Source organism: Vigna umbellata, chromosome 10, assembly GCF_029865625.1.
Source record: "Vigna umbellata cultivar VRB3 chromosome 10, Vumbellata_1.0, whole genome shotgun sequence".
Classification (NCBI taxonomy): domain Eukaryota; kingdom Viridiplantae; phylum Streptophyta; class Magnoliopsida; order Fabales; family Fabaceae; genus Vigna; species Vigna umbellata.
The window spans coordinates 17,432,075-17,453,052 of NC_142174.1; the positions used below are offsets into that span (position 1 = coordinate 17,432,075).

The 20,978-nt window shown below is 33.6% G+C and overlaps 3 protein-coding genes across 5 annotated transcripts; 2 read left to right on the top strand and 1 right to left on the bottom strand.

Moving 5' to 3' along the window:
- Nucleotides 1-3,040: 3,040 nt before the first annotated feature.
- LOC124848328 (L-ascorbate peroxidase 5, peroxisomal-like) lies at nucleotides 3,041-7,912 on the top strand. 2 transcript variants are annotated; one of them, XM_047325980.2, is made up of 9 exons: nucleotides 3,041-3,323; nucleotides 3,550-3,668; nucleotides 4,106-4,161; nucleotides 4,281-4,346; nucleotides 4,740-4,791; nucleotides 5,480-5,595; nucleotides 5,696-5,793; nucleotides 5,896-5,995; nucleotides 6,271-7,912. In XM_047325980.2, the coding sequence occupies exons 1-9, from the start codon at nucleotides 3,217-3,219 to the stop codon at nucleotides 6,478-6,480; spliced, it is 924 nt and encodes a 307-aa protein (XP_047181936.1). In that variant the 5' UTR covers nucleotides 3,041-3,216; the 3' UTR covers nucleotides 6,481-7,912. The 2 variants fall into 2 exon arrangements, with proteins under 2 accessions (XP_047181936.1, XP_087957225.1); XM_088101099.1 differs by having other exon boundaries at nucleotides 5,896-5,985; nucleotides 6,271-6,480.
- LOC124848326 (methionine-S-oxide reductase) lies at nucleotides 7,793-8,439 on the bottom strand. Its single transcript, XM_047325977.2, has one exon. It carries the CDS (start codon nucleotides 8,343-8,345, stop codon nucleotides 7,968-7,970), a length of 378 nt encoding a protein of 125 aa, XP_047181933.1. The 5' UTR covers nucleotides 8,346-8,439; the 3' UTR covers nucleotides 7,793-7,967.
- Nucleotides 8,440-12,545: 4,106 nt separating this feature from the next.
- NRPB1 (RNA polymerase II large subunit) lies at nucleotides 12,546-20,978 on the top strand. 2 transcript variants are annotated; one of them, XM_047325983.2, is made up of 15 exons: nucleotides 12,546-12,867; nucleotides 13,004-13,267; nucleotides 13,508-13,807; nucleotides 13,903-14,061; nucleotides 14,214-14,375; nucleotides 14,481-14,701; nucleotides 14,787-14,928; nucleotides 15,012-15,347; nucleotides 15,456-15,742; nucleotides 16,098-16,356; nucleotides 16,445-19,527; nucleotides 19,699-19,770; nucleotides 19,916-19,969; nucleotides 20,073-20,176; nucleotides 20,660-20,978. In XM_047325983.2, the coding sequence occupies exons 1-14, from the start codon at nucleotides 12,784-12,786 to the stop codon at nucleotides 20,173-20,175; spliced, it is 5,526 nt and encodes a 1,841-aa protein (XP_047181939.1). In that variant the 5' UTR covers nucleotides 12,546-12,783; the 3' UTR covers nucleotide 20,176; nucleotides 20,660-20,978. The 2 variants fall into 2 exon arrangements, with proteins under 2 accessions (XP_047181939.1, XP_047181940.1); XM_047325984.2 differs by having other exon boundaries at nucleotides 20,073-20,978.

Genomic DNA, 20,978 nt, shown 5'->3' on the forward strand with positions numbered 1-20,978 from the left:
TTGAACGTTTAAAATGTTGTTTATTATATGGCAAACGATATTTTGTCACCTATAATTGCACGTGGTTGTCATCATCTTTTTTTTTTAGTAAAATTGATTTTTTTATAAAATCCTAACAATAACATGTGAAAATAAAAATTGGAGGTTGCATAAAAAAATTGGATTCAATACATTGGTTAACTCTTGTTCGAAAGAAAACTCTAAGAAATAAGAGTTTTTTTTTTATATCTTTTATCATGCACAATCTTAACACCACTTTTCTTATTCACGATCACACCTTCCACACCTGGATAAAGAAACTACTATCGACATAAACCATCATCAGAAACTTTGAAAAATGGATTTTAAATCTAACTTAACCTCATAAAACCAGTTTATAAGGTAAGATTTTCGATAGCAACCTGACAACGGATGAAATAGAAATGCTCAAGAAATAAGAAATATCATTATCTCGAGTCGTTAGAATAGACTCCAATCATTCTTCTGATACCATATTAGAAAGTGAGTATTAAGTCTAATTCAACTCCACAAAACTAACTTGTAAGATGAGGTTCATTTATATATTATAATTTATAATTTGGCCTTAGGACTTCCAACATTTGTGCCATAAATTGGTGAGACTCCATCGTGCGACACTACACTTTAACCATGTTTGTTTTCCCTTCAATTGATTATTGTGTTGTTGAAATGTGTGTTTGGTAGTATCTGAAGGGAGGACCCCTGATTTTTCTGGTCTATATGTATATCCTAGTGTTGTGTGTTTATATGAAGGTGAAGATGATGATGTTTGTGTGATCATGGTGCAAATGTAGTTTTTTTGTAGGTGAAGATGGATGTTATGATGATTGTGTGGGTCTATGTTGCATGGTAACGGATGAAGGTGTAAATGGGAGAAAACTGTAATGAAGGTGGAGATGATTGGATATTATTTAAATAAGATAATGAAGGAAAATAGGGGATGATGAAGACGAGATGAGGAAGAAAAATAATGATGATCAAGTTTATGTAATGGAACACTGGATATACATGTGCGAGAATGATCATGATGGCGTCGTTTGAGAGTTAGGAAGAATAGAGAAATGGAAGAATGAAGAAGATTGGTGGGTGGAGGAATGTAGAAGATTGGTTGGTAGTGGCAAATAATGGGTAGAGAAGAAAGAAAAAACATTGGATAAAGAATTTTTTTTCAAGCTTAAAAGCCCATACAAATTTTATAAAAAAATAATTTTAATTATAAAAAGTAAACATATGACAACCACATGTCATTATACGTGGAACATCATCTTCCATGTGGTGAAATTGTAACTCTATTCAAAACCAATTACTAAAATCATTGTTTTTGAAAGAAACGAGAATTTAAATGATTCAAAGCTTCACATAGGATTATTTCTAATTCTCCATGATACATAAACTAAAATTATATTTAATCATTTTTTAACAAGAATAATGTTAAAGATTATCTTAATAAAATTTATTATTTTATAGTCAATATGATATATAACTCAATATTATAATGTTAAAAATTTCATATCAAGATAAAATTAAATTATGATATATAAATTAATATAAATTTCACTTTAAAAATTAATTTTATAGGATTAAATTAAATTTAAATTCTATTATTTATAATTAACGTGTCTATGTTTAGAAAATATATCAGGTGTTGGATGTTAAATTTCTTCTTTTCTCATTAGATATTAAAGTTAATAATTAATGTTTCAATTGAACCACATTGACTATTTGTATTTTCTTAAACTCGGTTTGATTATTCTTTGTAAATTTTAAGACATACTTTGGTAGCATCCATCACCCTTTTACCCTGTCTCCCTTCCCTTTTCACCGTTATTTTCCCCTTTTTCATCCATACTTTAACATTTCCTATTTATTTTTATTCTTGTTCCTCCATTCTACCTCAAGCCCAATACACTTTTTCCTTTTTTTATTCTTCTATTTTTTTTCCTCATTTTTTTTTCTTTTCACATTTCAAAGAAATAATAAAATCCCGCTTTTTAAACTTAACTCGCAATAAGTGAGATTTTTTCATGGTTAAACTTTTTGATTTTGAGTTGTTTGTAAAAAAGAGAAGACGGGATATTAAGTGGAATGTGTAATGAAGAAGAGACATGACGGTAGAAGGTGAAAGATGATTTAAAGGGTTAGAAGTTGACTTCCAACACACGCTGTCGCGTCGTGGTATATATATCTCGAGTGTAGAATTAAACATTTTTAATGGGTGGTCCGATAGCAGGTGAAAAAATATGTCCAGCAAACAGCCCGATAGCGGGTGGAAAAATATGTCCAGCAAACAACAAATTGTCGTTAGGATAGACTCTAACCATGACTCTGATACGATGTTAGAAGTGGACTTTAAGCCTAATTCAACCCCACAAAACCGACGGTTTGCACCCACTTATATACACTGAATTGACCTTATCTCTAGCCGACATGGGACTTCCAACATAAAGCATATTTAATTATGTAAATATTTTTTAACTTTTTAATTGATTAATTAATATTTTTAATTAAATAAATTAAAATAATTATTACATATGTTAAATTAAATTATAACTAATAATTAAAACTTAATTTGTAAATGTTAATGATTTATTTTACAGTCTATACTTATATTTTAAAAGAATATAATATAAAATTACTTTTATTTTCATATAAAATAAGATCAGTAGGCTAATCTATTCCATTTTTTACTCACCAATTTGACGAATTAAAAATTTGAATCAAAATCAATTAACGGGTTAAAAATTTCAACTTTAGTCATATAATTTTGAACGGACTGAAGCCACAAAATATGACCTATTTTATCCTTTTTAATTTTAATTATTTTTACTATATTTAGGTCAATTTATGATAACATAAAGTGATTTTTACCCTATCAAACACAAACATTTTTTTAGAATAAATTTTACAACCAAGTCTATTTTTTTTTCATTTTTAAAAAACAATTACCAAACAATTGTTTTAATAAACTTAAAAAAATGATAAATAAAACAGTTTCGAAACGCCTTTCATACTTGAAGTGAATCTCGTTGGTGCTTGGGTTGTGATGGAAGCACACGGCAACAAATTCCTTTCTACTTTCTTCTCTTTTTCCTCTGCGTGCACCAGAGCGGTGAAATCCATTCTTTACTTGCAACTATCATCAGCATCATCATCGTTTATTTATAGGCTGCACTTTCTTCAAACTAACTTTGATGCAGAATGGATGCAGTTGACGAGGAGTATCTCAAGGAAATAGAGATAGCTCGACGTGAACTTCGTTCTTTCATCACCAACAATAAATGCGCCCCTCTCATTATTCAACTAGCGTACGTCACTCCCTACTAACTTAACGCTTTAATTTCTTCCAATATGATTCGAAATTCAACGATACTCACTCATTTTTGTTGTTTAGATCCAAAATGTAGGTCTATTATCTAAATCTCTGTTCATTTTCATACTTTTAACGTGTTTGGATGATGGTTAATATGTGAAGGTGGTTTTAAAAATCTAGCTTAAAATCGGAAAAGTCTGTGATTACTTTATGTTCCACAGGTGGAACGATGCTGCAACGTATGATGCCAGAAGCAGAACAGGAGGCCCCAATGGTTCTATTAGATTCATCACTAAACACGAAGCAATCAAGGAACTGCAAAAAGCAGTTCAATACTGTGGTAAAATTAATTTTTTCTTATTTCCTTAGTTTTATTTAAGATTAAATATATTGATAATCCCTTAACTGATATAGAATTGAAATTTGTTATGATTTCAAGATGTAATATAATTTGATCAAAATTTTAAAAATAAATAAATAATGTAATTTTACATGAAAATATTTGAGATGTTAAATGATGTTTATTGGTTCAAACTAATTTGACACATTCTGCTTAAATAATACTTAAAAAAAATAATGCACATTGAATTAAAAAAAAAACTATATTTATTTATTTTTTAAGTTTTGACACTAAAATGTATCTAAATTTAGAACAAAGATAAATTTTAATTTTGCATCTATATTTATGGACTAAAACTTTATTTAACATTTTTATTTGTATCGACATTCTTTTAGTTTTTATTTTATTTAAATTTGTTAATTTCTTCCCCCAAACAGATATAGTGAAGCACAGACTTAAACTTAAGAAGGTTTCATACGCAGACCTTTACCAGGTTATTTGTTTTCAATCTGCAACTATTTAATGATAAAAAAAAATAATTATACTAGAGTAGATTCAATCACCTTAAGTTTATTATATTAACTTGTATAATTGGATGAATTTGCGTTTCAGCTTGCTGGTGTTGTTGCAATAGAGGTTACACAGGGTCCAATTATTGACTTTGTTCCTGGCAGAAAGGTATACTCATGTGTGTGTGTGTCTATATATACAAAGTTTTGGTTCATAAAAAAGTTTAGATATAAGACACTCTTGAAAAGTATAGCATGTTACCGGGCTATTTAGTAAAATAGATTGATTGAGCATAATGAAAACTGATGTCTTTCAAATTCAACACTTAAAAAGGTGTGAGTAGTTAACAGTGAATGAACACTTTATAGCAAGACAATTGAATATTTGATTTTTTTTTCTTTAATCACATTTAATGAGGGTGACATTATTTTCTTATTATATATATCACACATTTGAGGATTTCGTTGAGGTCTCTTGACCTTTGATTTATCATTGAAATATATGAATGTCATTCATTGTATTATTTGTTTGATTTGAAAGTTCTTAATAATTCTTTGTTAGGATTCAAATGAATCTCCACGAGTCCAAGCACACTTTCTAAATGGTGAAGAAGGTAATGTTGGTTGTTAAGTCTCTAATTTTTGCAACCGTTTATTAATGTATATCCCTTTGGGTTGTCTTCCCAGTTAAAGTTGAAATTAGATTTTGTTAACAATGATTAAAAAAACTTTATAAAATTAAAAATGCATGTATCACTTTTTGTATTTTAATATATAATGAAATTTTCTCAATAACTTTTTTATTTTTACATCTTTAATCAATAACCAATGGTTAAAAAGTCAATTTAGTTTTCTCGTGCTAACTAGTTATAGTTTATCGTTCCACCACCTGAAACTTTGTTTAAATACTAGTTATGTTTATGTATACAAAAAGGTGAACAACCGCAATAGACTGTGAATTATGTGATTCTAGAATTTACTTAATTTTTCTAATATAAAGTTTAACAATCTTTTGTAGAAATTGTTGTTCATGTGTCCTATATGAGATTTTGACCTTCATTTCCGAAGTAATCAACTTTTTCATAGAAATCGTTGATATATAATTTGCCCGTACATGCCTGCTAATTGTTTGATTTTATCCTTCTGACCACCTCTAATCTGGATCTAGCTATTAAAACATTTTAAAAACATAGTTTTCTTTACAATAATTGCTTATTCTTATTCTGTTGATGGTATGCAACGTATCTGTAATCTTGGCTCGCCATTATTATGAAAATTCTTTTTTATATGGAAAATTTTCAGATGCAAGGAGTTTAAGGAGAAAATTTTCTCGCATGGGACTAAGTGAAGACGAAGACATAGTAGTTCTATGTGGAGGCCACGCTTTGATAAGAGCTATGCATCCAAAAGTAGCAACGGTAAGCACGATATACTCATAATCATTAGAAAAACTGAGTGATATGTCCAGGAGTCGCTACTTATATGCATAACTTCATTTTATTCACTTCAACTGACAAGAGAGAGACACCTAAGGGTGAGACGCATGAAGATCGCAGCAAGTTCGAAGAAAGAAAATGGACAAAGGAACCTTTGAAGTTTGATAACTCCTATTTTAAGTAAGATATTTATTTACACGATGATAATTATTTGTCCATTTAAAAGTATACAATTGAAATTCCACGCAACACTTAACTATATTCTTTGAATGGGGGAAGCAGGGAACTACTGAGTAAGGGTGCATCCTTTTCGAGGCTTCCCATGGACTCTGCTTTAGTAGAGGATCAAAGATTTTATCACTATGTTGAACGGTATGCTAAGGTAACTAACTATCAAAGGCTTCCTTTTTTATCAAATACATTTTTTCCATTTGAGACAAATAGAAATTTAACGCAGTTACAAATTATACACTGGGGCAGTTAGTAAATTACATTTATCAGATAAAATCGAATAGTTCAAATTTCAATATCAGAAAATCAAATTTAAATCTTGAAACGAATGCTGAGTTTTATTCAGTGATCACGATGTCATAACCGCATCAACTGTGCTAACTTTTTATTATATTGATATCTCGATCTATATTTTAATTTTAACAGGATGAGGATATCTTTTTTAAAGAATATGCAATTTCACATAAGAAACTCTCAGAGCTGGGCTTCGATCCCCAAAATCTAAACATGTCCAAGGGACTATATCAGAAGCTAAATCAGCACAGGGGACTCGTAGGAATCGGTATAATATCAGTTGCGGTGGCCGGAATATTAGGTTACTTACATAAGAAGAAGAAAAATCAATTGAAAGATTGATCCAAAATTGGAGTTTGAGCTTGTTATCATCAACATCTTCTTCTAAAAAATGCTTACAATTTGTGAACTTCAAAAGTCACCAAATATCTCTCGAATATAATGTACATTCTATTTAACTCATCCTGGTTTACTACTACCAGGTTCTTTCATCCACCAAGCAGCTTTGGTAGCTTGGAGAAGATTGGTTTAATTTTTCTGGTCAATAGTAGTAGCCCATAGTTCAATAATCAGTGGAAAAGAACAATGTAGAAACCAGAGGAATTTATTACTGAGGCTTAGCTGACTGAACGAAAACAAATTTCAATGAGACATCAAAGATGGCTCAGTTTTCTGGTAAGTGTACTGATACGTTCTTATTGTAATACTAATAATTTTGTCTACTTTAATGTACATGGAGTACTATAATCAACCAAGTACTCTTACCACAAAACTGGTGAACGTAAAGCTGAACATCAAAGATTTCCGCACCTCAAGAGCACTACAGAACATTGATCTAATCTCTCAAGATAAATATGAAATACAACTTTATAGTCAATTTTATCTTAGTATAATATGTGAATGATCAACGTCCTACCAACCACATCCTGATCCTGCCCATATTACCCACCTTCACTCTTCCCTTCCCAGGTTAACCATAGCACAATGCCAATTTGTCAGAACAAACCATTTTATGAGTACCATCAAACTGAAGGGGTCTGGCAAGAAATATAAAAAAGAATGTTATAAGAGGACACTGATCAGAAAAGTTATAGAAATTAGTTCACATCCTCCAAACAAAACACAAAGAAAACTTTATCAAGTTTGAAGGAACTGTTATGTTTTTTCTCTCCATAGCAGAGAATTTTACTTCCAGTCCCTCAGCCTAGGAGGAGCAGAACTTAGTGACAGATTCTTTTGTAATTACAATGGTTGTTGTAGAATATAATTATAATAATTAATAGACAATTTAATTTCAGACTCCATAGATTAGATTCTTAAGCTCTTAAAGTTGCCTCTACCCTTTTATTCTTAAATGAAATGCCATGAATTCTATATTTACATATAGAGTGGTTTTTCCCTACTTTGTAATCATCATATCAGAAATAAACTTACGTTCCAGTTTTCTTCTTTCAAATCTCTCTATTTTCTAGTTAGTATAGTGTATCCAAAATCTATATTATTAGGTCACCTGAAACAGCACACTCTAGACTATAACCGTAGACGTGAAGATAATGATTGTTGAAAAGCAAGTTTGATTCATTTTCTAATCAAACCAAAAACTCATCTTTCTAAAGACCTAAACTACCTGCCACATCCAATTTGCAATGCAATCTGTAATCGAAGTATAAACCAGTGTTCTATTATGATTCTAAACACAAAATGCCAATCAAGAACGGAGATTACATATAGTAACAGCAAAAATGTACACACAAATTCAAAGAGAAGAGTACAATATTACAGAAGCTATAAGCTACGGTGGTCTGTATAACAAAGGACATAGTTTGAAATTAAGTAGAAGAGATTGTGATGGCTTTGGTCTTAAACCTATATCTTGGTGCTCGGGGGATGACTTGGCTGGGTCCCATGTGAAACTGACCGGGAGAATTGGTAAGCGGTGGACCGTCGTCGTAGATATGGCCAAGGAGAGAGGAGCAGGTGTTGCACTTGATCTTGGTTCTCTTCCTCTGAATTCCCCAGTAGTTGACGGTTTCGAAGAAGGGGCGAATCTTGTCCTCCATCTCGAACTTGAACTTGGCTTCGTCTACGGTGGAGAAAGAGACGGAGTCCTTGTTTCCGGCCTCAAAGTAGAAGTCCGGGGGGAAGGCGTAGGCGGAGTTGAGATTGAGGTTGGAGCCGCACGCCGTGCAGGTGTACTCAGAGGCCATGATCGGCAATGGTGTGAGGAGAGGGTGTTGAATGTGCCAGAAGTAGAAATACAAGGTGCTTGCGAAAAGTCCAAAGCGTGTAGTTGTGGAAAAAGGACACGATGGGACTGCTTCATTGCTAAGGTGAAATTATTTTTAATTTTTAAATCAAATTTTGCAGATCATATATGACAATATTCAATGACTTAAAATCAATTTTTCTATCTTGTTTTTATTTATAACATAAAATAAAAAACATCTTAAAACCTGTTTTTAAACTATGTAAAAAACCTTTTTCTTATAACTAACTTTAATACCTCCTATACCACACCAAAGTGAAAGAAAATTAAATAAACAAAATAAACATGTTTAACCAATGGTAGGTGGAAAGTAATAAAGAGAAGATAAATCATTCGCTTACAAAATAATTATACATTCCATCTTATATTTTATCTAAAAGGATACATAAGATGTTATATTTTATCTAAAAGGATACATAAGATGTTATATTAATTTGTATTTATTTACTAAATATACTTTTTGAAAAAAGATTGCAGAGTTGTTTAATTTTGCCAATCACATAATTGTCTGATAAACTTATACATCGAGCTCAAAGCCTTGAATCAGAGAGGTGCTTGTGTTGTGTTGGATAATCAAAAGTAACAAAAAGTGCTATCTCTGAAATTTATGAAGTGTTTTATAGACAATTTGGTTTTGGATCGAGCGTGATTTAAGCAACTAAGCAGAAAAGTCATGCCGATTGTGTTGTTGTTACTTTAACTGAGGAATTGTTAGTTTCTGCTAAATCTCTCTTGGAAGTCCTCTGCTTCATGCAACTTTGTTTCAGTACTTGGATATATCTTCAAAAACTTCAGCTATTTTAAATTGCAATTTCTGTAGTTGTTTGTTCAGGACGAGTCTCTCAGACACAGAGGAAGTCAAAAAACAACTCCAACTTTTGAAAGATTTAGACCAAGAAAAGAAGATTAGCTGTTGACAAATTTTGCATCCCTTTTGTGTATGGAAATTTTAGGACAAATACAATATTGAATTATATTTAATGAAATGTATTTAAATGATAGAAAAATAACAACATTTCCATCAAATAAAAAAAAAATGTTACCTATCATATATAATGTCTGATTTCAATTTTCAACAACTGGAATGGGATTTATATTGAAATTAAGTTTTATGCTAAGAATTGTATAGTGAAAACTCTAGGCAAGGATGATTTTTTTTCTCTCTATCTGCTGTGTGTCATAGAAAAGCACACCACATTTATTGTGTTTGACTAAAAATAGAATATGGATAGAGATAAAATAAGAAAAATATTTTTACATTTGATTCATTTAAACTTTTTACATACTACTTTTATTTTTTTTTGGGTTAAATATGTTTTTAGTCCCTAAACTATTGACCGTTTCTGGTTTTCGTCCCTCTTCCAAAATAAGGTACAATTTAGTCCTCAATCTTTAAAAAACGTTCGTTTTAGTCGAAAAAACGAACGTTTTGAGGACTAAAACGAGGACTAAAAACAAAATTTTGAGGACTAAAACGAACGTTTTTCTAAAGAATGAGGACCAAATTGTACCTTACTTTGGAAGAGGGACGAAAACCAGAAATGACCAATAGTTTAGGGACTAAAAACATATTTAACCCTTTTTTTTTTTTAAATATAAAACCTTACATTTATTATCATTTTATTTTTATATTTTGTATTAAAATGAATGTAAAAGTCTCTCCTCGTATTATTTTTCATAAAATAATATTAGTATGAAACATATTCATAAAATAATCTTACTGAATTTTTGTAATTAAAAAAAAGCAAAAAATAAATAAGAAGAGTGTCAATAAAAAAAGAATTATGTATGTTAAAGTATTATTTTTCTTAAAATTATGAAATAAACAATAAAAAAAAAAAAATTAAATTTCATGCCAGAATACCATCTTATAAAACTTTGACTAAATACATGCATAATCGAGATCTTATTTACACAATCTTTTGAATAAGCAATTTTGAAAAAGAAAAATTAGTTTCTTAAAACTACAGTGTATTTATGCATAGATTAATTTGTAGAATTTGTTTTCTGACAAAGTAATTTTAGTTTATGAGAAAATTAAATTTATTTTTCATGTTTTCTTATAAAAGTTTGTGGAAAAGTTATTTTTTAAGCAGGTTGTGAAACAGATGGTTATTTGTTTGATCTATTCTCTGTATGAAAAATATTTATGAAGAAGTATAAATTTTTTAAGGGTGTGTTCTTTTAGGTGTATTTGAAAGAGATGATTTGAATGAATTTGAGTGGATTTGAGGGTAATTTTTTAATTGTCTTTTTGAGTGAATTTGTGGTTAATTGAGAGTGGATTTGGAAGTAAAGTTTGTGAGAATTAGTGTAGGATTTGATTGATGTGACTGATTAAAATAATTTGTTTAATTGATAAAAATTGAAGATTACCAAAATATCCCTAGTTATTAAATTAATATAAAATAATAATTGTTAATGTTATATTTAATTGTAAAAATGTTTATAGAGAGTAAAAAATTAATATTAATTATTAAAATTAATTTTAATATTATACAAAAATTGAATTTTATTAAAATGAATTTATTTTTAATTGTTATATTTTTGTAATATTATTTACCCCATCATCAAATAAACATAAGATTAAAAAAACAGAAAAAAACTATCAATATAATTCCGAAAAGAAATATTAGAGCAACAAACTTTAGGATTTATTTTGGGTATTCTTCTACTCTTAATTTACTGAATAAAAAACACAAAAAGACATAATAAGAACTACTAAATAAAAATCAAGAAAGTAATGATGGAAAAAAGAGCTTGATGGAGTGGAGAGGGTGAAAGCAGCGTCCCCTATGAAGAATGAAAAAAAAAATTGAATAAGTGTGGTGTAACCGAATACATGGAGGTGTAACCGAATACATCCCTTCACTTCTCAAGGAATTCTTTTTGTACGTTTTATTTTTCGGTTGGTATTTTACAAACATACATGGAATTTTACTTCAAATCATCGCATTATGCAGAGATCATAGAAACCCATATATCTCGAAAATCATCTTAATTCCATCATTCCAAATCATGTCAAACGAAATCAGTTTTTATTGCAAATCATTCCTCCCATTTTTCACTTGAACAGTAACATCCACCCAAACGAACACAGCCTAAATGAGTATTAGTCTTTTGATGAAATAGTTATTTGCTTTTGATGATGCTTGATTGTTCTAAAAAACATAGACGGGAGTTGTGGCTAGTAAAGAAATTAGTTAAGGTGCATGAAAAAGAAAAGGAATAAAAATGACTATCATGGTTTTTGTTTTCGATATAATTAAAAAATAAAAAATAAAAAATAAAAATAAAAAATAAAAATAAAAATATATTGTAATTCAGAAATGACATACCTGGTCTATCAATGCAATTTTGCCTCTTATTGGAACTTTAGCTGTGCTAATTATCTTTTTGTGTCTAGTTTAACTTTCCAGGAAACTGCAATTATTGGGTTGGACCAAGAATGTTTAAAAGAGGTGGAAACTTCTATCATTTCAAACAAAAAAAAATGAGGGCATATATATATATATATATATATATATATATATATAAAAATAAATCATAAGTGATTGTACACCCTTCGTTAACATAATACACTACAAATTGCTTATATTTTTTAATAATACAAAACACTAACAATTATTGATCATTTTTAGGTAGCTATTATAACTATTTTATTTATTAAAAAATATAGAAGTTTCCTTTATCTACCAATATTTTAAAAAATAACTAGACACACAAATTATTAGACCACATGATTAATTGGGTATGTGATTGTTTACTTTGTTTCAAGATTAAAATATAAAGCTTAGGACTTGGTGATCACTGATCAATATTATTAATAAATAATAGTTTTTTAATATACATATCATATCATCTTACAATTTTATATTTTTATATTTTTTTTAAAATATATATTATTGTTTATCCTTTTAAATATAATTAATTTCACCATGAATAAAAATATAACAATTCACAACAATTTTTTACATTTTTTCACTTTTTATAATTTTAATATAAATTTTAACTATATTTTTTAATAATTATTATGATAAATATTTTTTTATTTTTATGGTAAAGCAAAAGGGGACAGGGGCATAGTTACCTATGTTTTTCCTGGTATTTAAGAAAACCAATGAACAAATTGATACATAATCTCTCACGTTGTTTTAAGTTCTAGGGCTTGCGCTGCCCCTAATGCTTCTGAAGAAAGGAACAAACCAATCTATAATCTCTTACTTCATTCTGCTATTGAAAAATAGAGACTAGGGTTTGCAGAAACCCTACGCAAAGAGCAAAAATCCTCTGCAGCGAACAGAAATCTACTCCTCTAACTCTAGAGCTCTTGCGTTAATCTTTGCAGCGACCAGAAATTCTTTCCTCCAATCCTTGACATGGATATTCGATTTCCGTTCTCTCCGGCGGAGGTCGCCAAAGTCCGGATGGTTCAGTTCGGAATACTCAGTCCCGATGAGATCGTAATAAACCCTAAGCTACTATCTAATTCTTTCACTTTGTTTCGAAATTTCTCGAATGAATGTAAATGGATTCGAGTGTTTCTTTCCAGTTTTGTGGTTCTATGAAGTTGATGATTGGTTTATGTGTGTCTTTCAGAGACAAATGTCTGTGGTGCAAATTGAGCACGGTGAGACGACGGAGAGAGGGAAACCGAAGGTTGGAGGATTGAGTGACCCTCGACTTGGAACTATTGACAGAAAGCTCAAGTGCGAGACTTGCACGGCTAGTATGGCTGAATGTCCTGGCCACTTTGGACACTTGGAGCTTGCTAAGCCAATGTTTCACATTGGGTTTTTAAAGACAGTGTTGACTATAATGCGTTGTGTTTGCTTCAACTGCTCTAAAATTCTAGCTGACGAGGTATTTTTGCAAGTGGACTTTGCATAATATTGACTTAGTTATTTAGGTTATGGGAAATGAGAAAATAGAGGAATCTGAGTTCCATTGGTTGTGAATTGTGGTCAATTGGAGTTTTTGTCTGTTTAGTAGAAGGAGAGGGGAATTTGTTGTTCCAATTATTGTTTAATCTTCTATTTTGTTAGTGTAGTAGAATGAAATCAAATGTTTTTTATTTTTTTAAGTTGATTGCCTTTTATGCAGAATGATCACAAATTTAAGCTAGCTTTGAGGATCAGGAATCCCAAGAACAGGCTGAAAAAGATTCTGGATGCTTGCAAAAACAAAGGCAAGTGTGAAGGGGGAGATGAAATTGATATTCCTGGACAAGATACCGATGAACCAGTTAAAAAGAGTCGCGGTGGCTGTGGTGCTCAGCAACCAAAGATTACGATTGAGGGGATGAAAATGATTGCAGAGTACAAAGCTCAAAGGAAAAAAAGTGATGACCAAGAACAGCTTCCTGAACCTGTAGAGAGGAAACAGACCCTTTCTGCAGAAAGGGTAATTTTTCGTAATTCTGGATATTTAGCATGAGCACTTTTACGATCACTGTTGCAGGAATTGATGTAGTTGGTGACTTGTTATATCTGTTGAAGGTTCTTGGTGTTCTGAAAAGGATAAGCGACGAGGACTGTCAGTTGTTGGGCTTGAACCCTAAGTATGCCCGTCCTGACTGGATGATTTTACAAGTTCTTCCAATTCCTCCTCCACCTGTGAGACCTTCTGTGATGATGGACACATCCTCTAGGAGTGAGGCAAGTTTTTTATGTTTTCTTGGTTGTTGCAATTTTTGCAAGTGTATGTTGTTTAATTATAATTTTCTCTGGTTATTTTGACTGATATCGTTTGGGGTAAAACTTTTAATCCTTGTTACTTGCTGACTTTTTTTGGTCTTCCTTATTTGTAGGATGATTTAACTCATCAGCTGGCTATGATCATCAGGCACAATGAGAATCTTAAGAGACAGGAGAGGAACGGATCTCCTGCACATATTATTTCTGAGTTTGCTCAGTTATTGCAGTTCCACATTGCAACATATTTTGATAATGAGTTGCCTGGACTGCCAAGGGTATTATAGGAATTGAACATTTACTATGGATATATACTTCCTGTAATCTTCATCAGCTTTTTAATTTTTGGTGAAGTATTGATTAGTTGCTATTTATTTTTGCAGGCTACTCAAAGATCCGGAAGGCCTATCAAATCAATATGTAGCAGGCTCAAGGCAAAAGAAGGACGGATTAGAGGTAACTTGATGGGTAAAAGAGTTGATTTTTCAGCTCGAACAGTCATTACACCTGATCCAACAATCAACATTGATCAATTGGGAGTGCCGTGGAGTATTGCTTTGAATCTAACATACCCTGAGACCGTGACTCCATACAACATTGAAAGGTTGTGTTTTGGTATGCATTTCCTGTTGCAATTGGTGCATTCTCTTCCATTTTTAACAGAAAATATTTGAAATCAAAAAAATCAGGTTGAAGGAACTTGTTGAGTATGGACCCCATCCTCCACCTGGAAAAACTGGTGCCAAGTACATCATTCGAGATGATGGACAAAGGCTCGATCTCAGATATTTAAAGAAAAGTAGTGATCACCATTTGGAGCTTGGGTACAAGGTACTGCTTTTAAACAATGATGATATTGTTCATTTTGGTTTTCTCTCAGTGCCTTCTAATAGCTTTTGATGTTGTGGTTTTAGGTTGAGCGTCATTTGAATGATGGAGACTTTGTTCTCTTCAATCGTCAGCCTAGTCTTCATAAAATGTCCATCATGGGGCATAGAATCAAAATCATGCCATATTCTACATTCCGACTTAACTTGTCTGTAACTTCACCATATAATGCTGATTTTGATGGGGATGAAATGAATATGCATGTTCCTCAGTCTTTTGAAACCAGAGCTGAGGTGTTGGAACTTATGATGGTGCCTAAATGCATTGTGTCACCACAGTCAAACAGGCCAGTGATGGGAATTGTCCAAGATTCACTTTTAGGATGCAGAAAAATCACTAAGAGAGATACTTTTATCCCAAAGGTTAGACAAAGTGAATTTTTCTGCTGTTGCAGTTTATTTAAGCTGCATGGTTATTGTACAGACTTTTTTTATAATCTTATCAGAACTTTCCTTCTTTTTCTTAACTAGGATGTTTTTATGAACATATTGATGTGGTGGGAAGATTTTGATGGGAAAGTTCCTACTCCTGCAATATTGAAGCCAGAACCATTATGGACAGGGAAACAAGTTTTCAATCTCATCATTCCTAAGCCTATAAATCTAATTAGGTATTCTAGTTGGCACAGTGAGAATGAAAGGGGATCCATAACCCCTGGGGATACCATGGTCAGAATTGAGAAAGGTGAACTACTTACTGGAACACTTTGCAAAAAGACACTTGGAACATCTACTGGAAGTCTCATTCACGTGATTTGGTATGCAGCTTATCGTTATCGTTTTATATTGTCATTATGCTATTTTTAATAAATTTGTCGTTTTATTGTTTTATTAGTGTGTATAACTTATCGGCCACAATTCCGGCCACCACATCATGTGTGATATTTATAAGGCGGGTTTTTGGCTCAGCCAGATGCCACTTTTGGTATTTGATAACATTGCTTAATAGATGAATTGGTTTATGTAATAATCAATCTACCTCTACAGGATCAGGAGAGGGGTTGTTTCTATTAATCTAAACTCCAACTCTTAAGTGACTTTGTTGTTCTGGAAACTACTTCAATCGATTCCTTTTTTCTATGTTTACATCACTGAATGTCTACTTTAATACAGGGAAGAGGTTGGCCCTGATGCAGCTCGGAAATTTCTTGGGCATACTCAGTGGCTTGTAAATTACTGGCTTTTGCAGCATGCTTTTAGCATTGGAATTGGTGATACAATTGCTGATGCTTCCACTATGGAAACCATAAATCAGACTATATCAGCAGCTAAGGAGAAAGTGAAACAACTTATCAGGGATGCCCAAGAGAAAAAGTTGGAGGCTGAGCCTGGTCGGACAATGATGGATTCATTTGAAAACAGAGTGAATCAGGTTTAATTTGGAATGTTTTTTACATTGTTATAATATTAAAATTTTATTTTGGGTAAATATGACAAACTTCCATATGTGATAATTTCAGACACTAAATAGAGCTCGTGATGATGCTGGAAATAGTGCTCAAAAAAGTTTATCCGAGAGCAACAATCTGAAAGCAATGGTGACAGCTGGTTCCAAAGGAAGTTTTATCAACATATCTCAAATGACTGCTTGTGTGGGTCAACAGAACGTTGAGGGTAAACGAATTCCATATGGGTTCATAGATAGGACATTGCCTCATTTCACAAAAGATGATTATGGGCCTGAAAGTCGTGGCTTTGTGGAGAACTCATATCTGCGAGGATTGACCCCTCAAGAGTTCTTTTTTCATGCCATGGGTGGTAGGGAAGGTCTTATTGATACTGCCGTGAAGACATCTGAAACTGGGTACATCCAGAGGCGACTGGTGAAGGCTATGGAGGACATCATGGTTAAATATGATGGGACTGTTAGAAATTCTTTGGGAGACGTCATACAGTTTCTTTATGGGGAAGATGGTATGGATGCGGTTTGGATTGAAACACAGAAGCTGGATTCACTTAAAATGAAAAAGACAGAATTTGATAGGGTGTTTAGGTATGAATTTGATGATGAAAACTGGAAGCCTACCTACATGCTTGAAGAGCCTGTAGAAGACTTAAAAACCATCCGAGAATTTCGTAATGTGTTTGAGGCTGAGGTTCAGAAACTTGAAGCTGATAGATATCAACTTGCAACTGAGATAGCCCCTAGTGGTGACAGTTCTCTCCCACTGCCTGTTAACTTGAAGAGGCTTATCTGGAATGCTCAGAAGACATTTAAGGTTGATTTCCGAAGGCCTTCTGATATGCACCCAATGGAAATTGTGGAAGCCATTGATAAGCTGCAGGAGCGGCTTAAGGTTGTTCCTGGTGAAGATCTTTTAAGTCAAGAAGCTCAAAAGAATGCTACTCTCCTGTTTAACATTCTTCTTCGCAGCACTTTTGCAAGTAAAAGGGTCTTGGAGGAATACAGGCTTTCTCGTGAGGCATTTGAGTGGGTAGTGGGAGAAATAGAATCAAGGTTCTTGCAGTCGCTCGTAGCCTCTGGAGAAATGATTGGTTGTGTAGCTGCCCAATCAATTGGTGAACCTGCTACTCAGATGACTCTTAACACTTTCCATTATGCTGGTGTTAGTGCAAAGAATGTTACTCTTGGTGTTCCTAGGTTAAGGGAAATCATTAATGTGGCAAAGAGAATTAAAACACCTTCTCTGTCTGTTTACTTGAATGCTGATGTTGGTAAGACTAAAGAGAGAGCCAAGAGTGTGCAGTGTGCTTTAGAATATACCACTCTAAGGAGTGTGACTCAAGCTACAGAGGTGTGGTATGATCCGGATCCAATGAGTACAATAATTGAAGAGGATGTTGATTTCGTGAAGTCCTACTATGAAATGCCCGATGAAGAAGTTGCCCTTGAAAAAATCTCACCTTGGTTGCTTCGCATAGAGCTGAATCGTGAAATGATGGTGGATAAGAAGTTGAGTATGGCTGACATTGCAGAGAAGATTAACCTTGAATTTGATGATGATTTGACTTGTATATTTAATGATGATAATGCTGAAAAACTTATACTTCGTATCCGAATTATGAATGATGAAGCACCCAAGGGTGAGATTCAGGATGAATCTGCTGAAGATGATGTTTTCTTAAAGAAAATAGAAAGCAACATGCTGACTGAAATGACCTTACGTGGTATCCCTGACATCAACAAAGTTTTTATAAAGAATACTAAAATCCAGAAGTTTGATGAGAGTGAAGGTTTTAAGCCTAATGAGGAATGGATGCTTGATACTGAAGGTGTCAACCTTCTAGCTGTGATGTGCCATGAAGATGTTGATGCGACCAGAACCACAAGCAACCACTTAATAGAAGTTATTGAAGTTCTTGGTATTGAGGCAGTTCGGCGAGCTCTTTTGGATGAATTGCGTGTTGTCATTTCGTTTGATGGTTCCTATGTCAATTACAGGCATTTGGCTATTCTTTGTGATACAATGACTTATCGGGGGCATCTGATGGCCATTACACGTCATGGTATCAACCGGAATGATACTGGGCCAATGATGAGATGCTCATTTGAAGAGACAGTTGATATTCTGCTTGATGCTGCAGTATATGCTGAGACTGATTACTTAAGGGGTGTCACTGAAAACATTATGCTAGGTCAGCTTGCCCCCATTGGCACAGGTGAATGTGCATTGTATCTTAATGATGAGATGCTGAAGAATGCCATTGAGCTCCAACTGCCTAGTTATATGGATGGTCTTGATTTTGGCATGACTCCTGCTCGCTCTCCAATATCTGGAACTCCATATCATGAAGGCTTGATGTCTCCTAGTTATTTGTTGAGTCCAAATTTGCGTCTGTCTCCTACGTCGGATGCCCAGTTTTCACCTTATGTTGGTGGGATGGCGTTTTCTCCCACCTCATCTCCTGGGTACAGTCCATCATCTCCAGGCTATAGTCCATCATCGCCTGGGTACAGCCCCACATCACCTGGGTACAGTCCCACATCTCCGGGCTACAGTCCCACATCACCAGGTTACAGTCCGACCTCTCCCACATATAGCCCTAGTTCTCCAGGATATAGTCCTACAAGTCCGGCTTATTCGCCAACCAGTCCATCCTACTCTCCCACATCACCCAGCTATAGCCCAACATCACCCAGCTACAGTCCTACATCACCCAGCTACAGTCCCACATCACCCAGTTATAGCCCGACTTCTCCCAGCTACAGCCCGACTTCACCTGCATACAGCCCCACTTCACCTGCCTATAGCCCCACTTCACCTGCTTACAGTCCCACTTCACCTTCCTACAGTCCTACGTCACCTTCTTATAGTCCTACCTCACCTTCATACAGCCCCACTTCACCCTCTTACAGCCCTACCTCCCCATCATATAGCCCTGCATCCCCTGCTTACAGCCCCACTTCACCTGGATACAGCCCTACGTCACCCTCATATAGCCCAACATCCCCATCGTATAGTCCTACTTCCCCTAGTTACAATCCCCAGTCAGCAAAGTACAGTCCTTCGTTAGCATATTCTCCAAGCAGTCCAAGATTGTCTCCATCAAGTCCATATAGTCCCACATCCCCAAACTACAGGTGAGTTATTCTCTGGACTTCTTTAATATTTATTTTTGGTATTGTTTGCAAAACCTTTAAAGTTCAAACACTGGTTTCCCTTGATTTTTTAGCCAAAAACTTGGGTTTGATTGCATATTTATTTTAGTTAATTTTGTATTCCAAGCATATGTCTAATTTATCATTTTCCAGCCCCACGTCCCCATCATATTCACCGACATCACCGTCTTATTCACCATCAAGCCCCACATACAGTCCCAGCAGGTAAGTTAAGTTCATTTGTTGTCCTGTCAAGCGTTTATACAGTTTATCTCTTGTCCGTGATAAGGACAGTGGCAGCATTGGAGATTGTGTTATAATAGACTTTTGGAGGCCTATGTATGACTTGTTCATTCTTTCTTTATTCTAGCCCATTTAATTCTAGTGGGAGCCCAGACTATAGCCCAAGTTCACCCCAATATAGGTATGCGTTTGTACGCTGATAATTCTTTAACTTATAAATTGTAAGAAAGCCATATTCCTGAGCACGGTCTGTTTTTGTTCTTTTTCCGTTTTATCATTTGCAGTCCCAGTACGGGTTACTCACCAAGTCAACCTGGTTACTCACCATCATCAACCAGCCAGTACACTCCTCAAACTAGTGATAAGGATGATAGAGGCACTCGCTGAGGTAAACTAACAGCTTTGCTGAAGCGCGGATATATTGACTTATTTTTTTTATCTTATTGGGTGGAGAATCTTCGATATAAATAGTTCTGAAATTCTACAACTAGAGGCCTAGACTGTAAAAATTTCTTGGTTCTGCAATTTCCTCTCCTTTTGGTTCAAAATTGTGAAAAAGGGAATTTGGCAACGAGGTGTTTAGGAAGATTTGCAATTGATGTCCGATAATTGGAAGTGTGAAGGGTTTTTAATGATCATATTTCTAGAAATCCCCAAATTTAAGGAAACAATTGCTGTTAATTTTGGAATTGGGAAAGCTGATTTAGATTTTAGACTATATAGACAGACAACTAGGAATGTTGTAAAGAAGTGATGTGCATTTGGCATTTTCATCGAAGTATTGTGCATATGTGAAAACAAATTCTCATTCTCTCCCAAGTTTGAATGTAAGCCTTATTGAAAAAGTACCTATGTCCGGTAAAATGTTCAGGACAACTTGAGGCTGGACAGAGGAGGACTTTGAGTTCTGCAGGGATCAGACATCGAGATGCTCGAAGTCTATTTCTTTGCATCGTAGTGTCGAACTATGAATTCAAATTGTGGTTTAATAGTTTGAACATTCTTTGAGGAATGGCTTGTGAACTGTGATTGTTCATCCTCTTAATGCATTTATTCAACCCATGCCCCAAAAGTTGAGGATGATATAAATCACTGTAAAATATTTATTTGTAAAAAATGTATGGTATATGTTGAACAAAGGATATTCTGATCTACTTCTAAAATAATGATACATTTGGGTTTATCTTAAA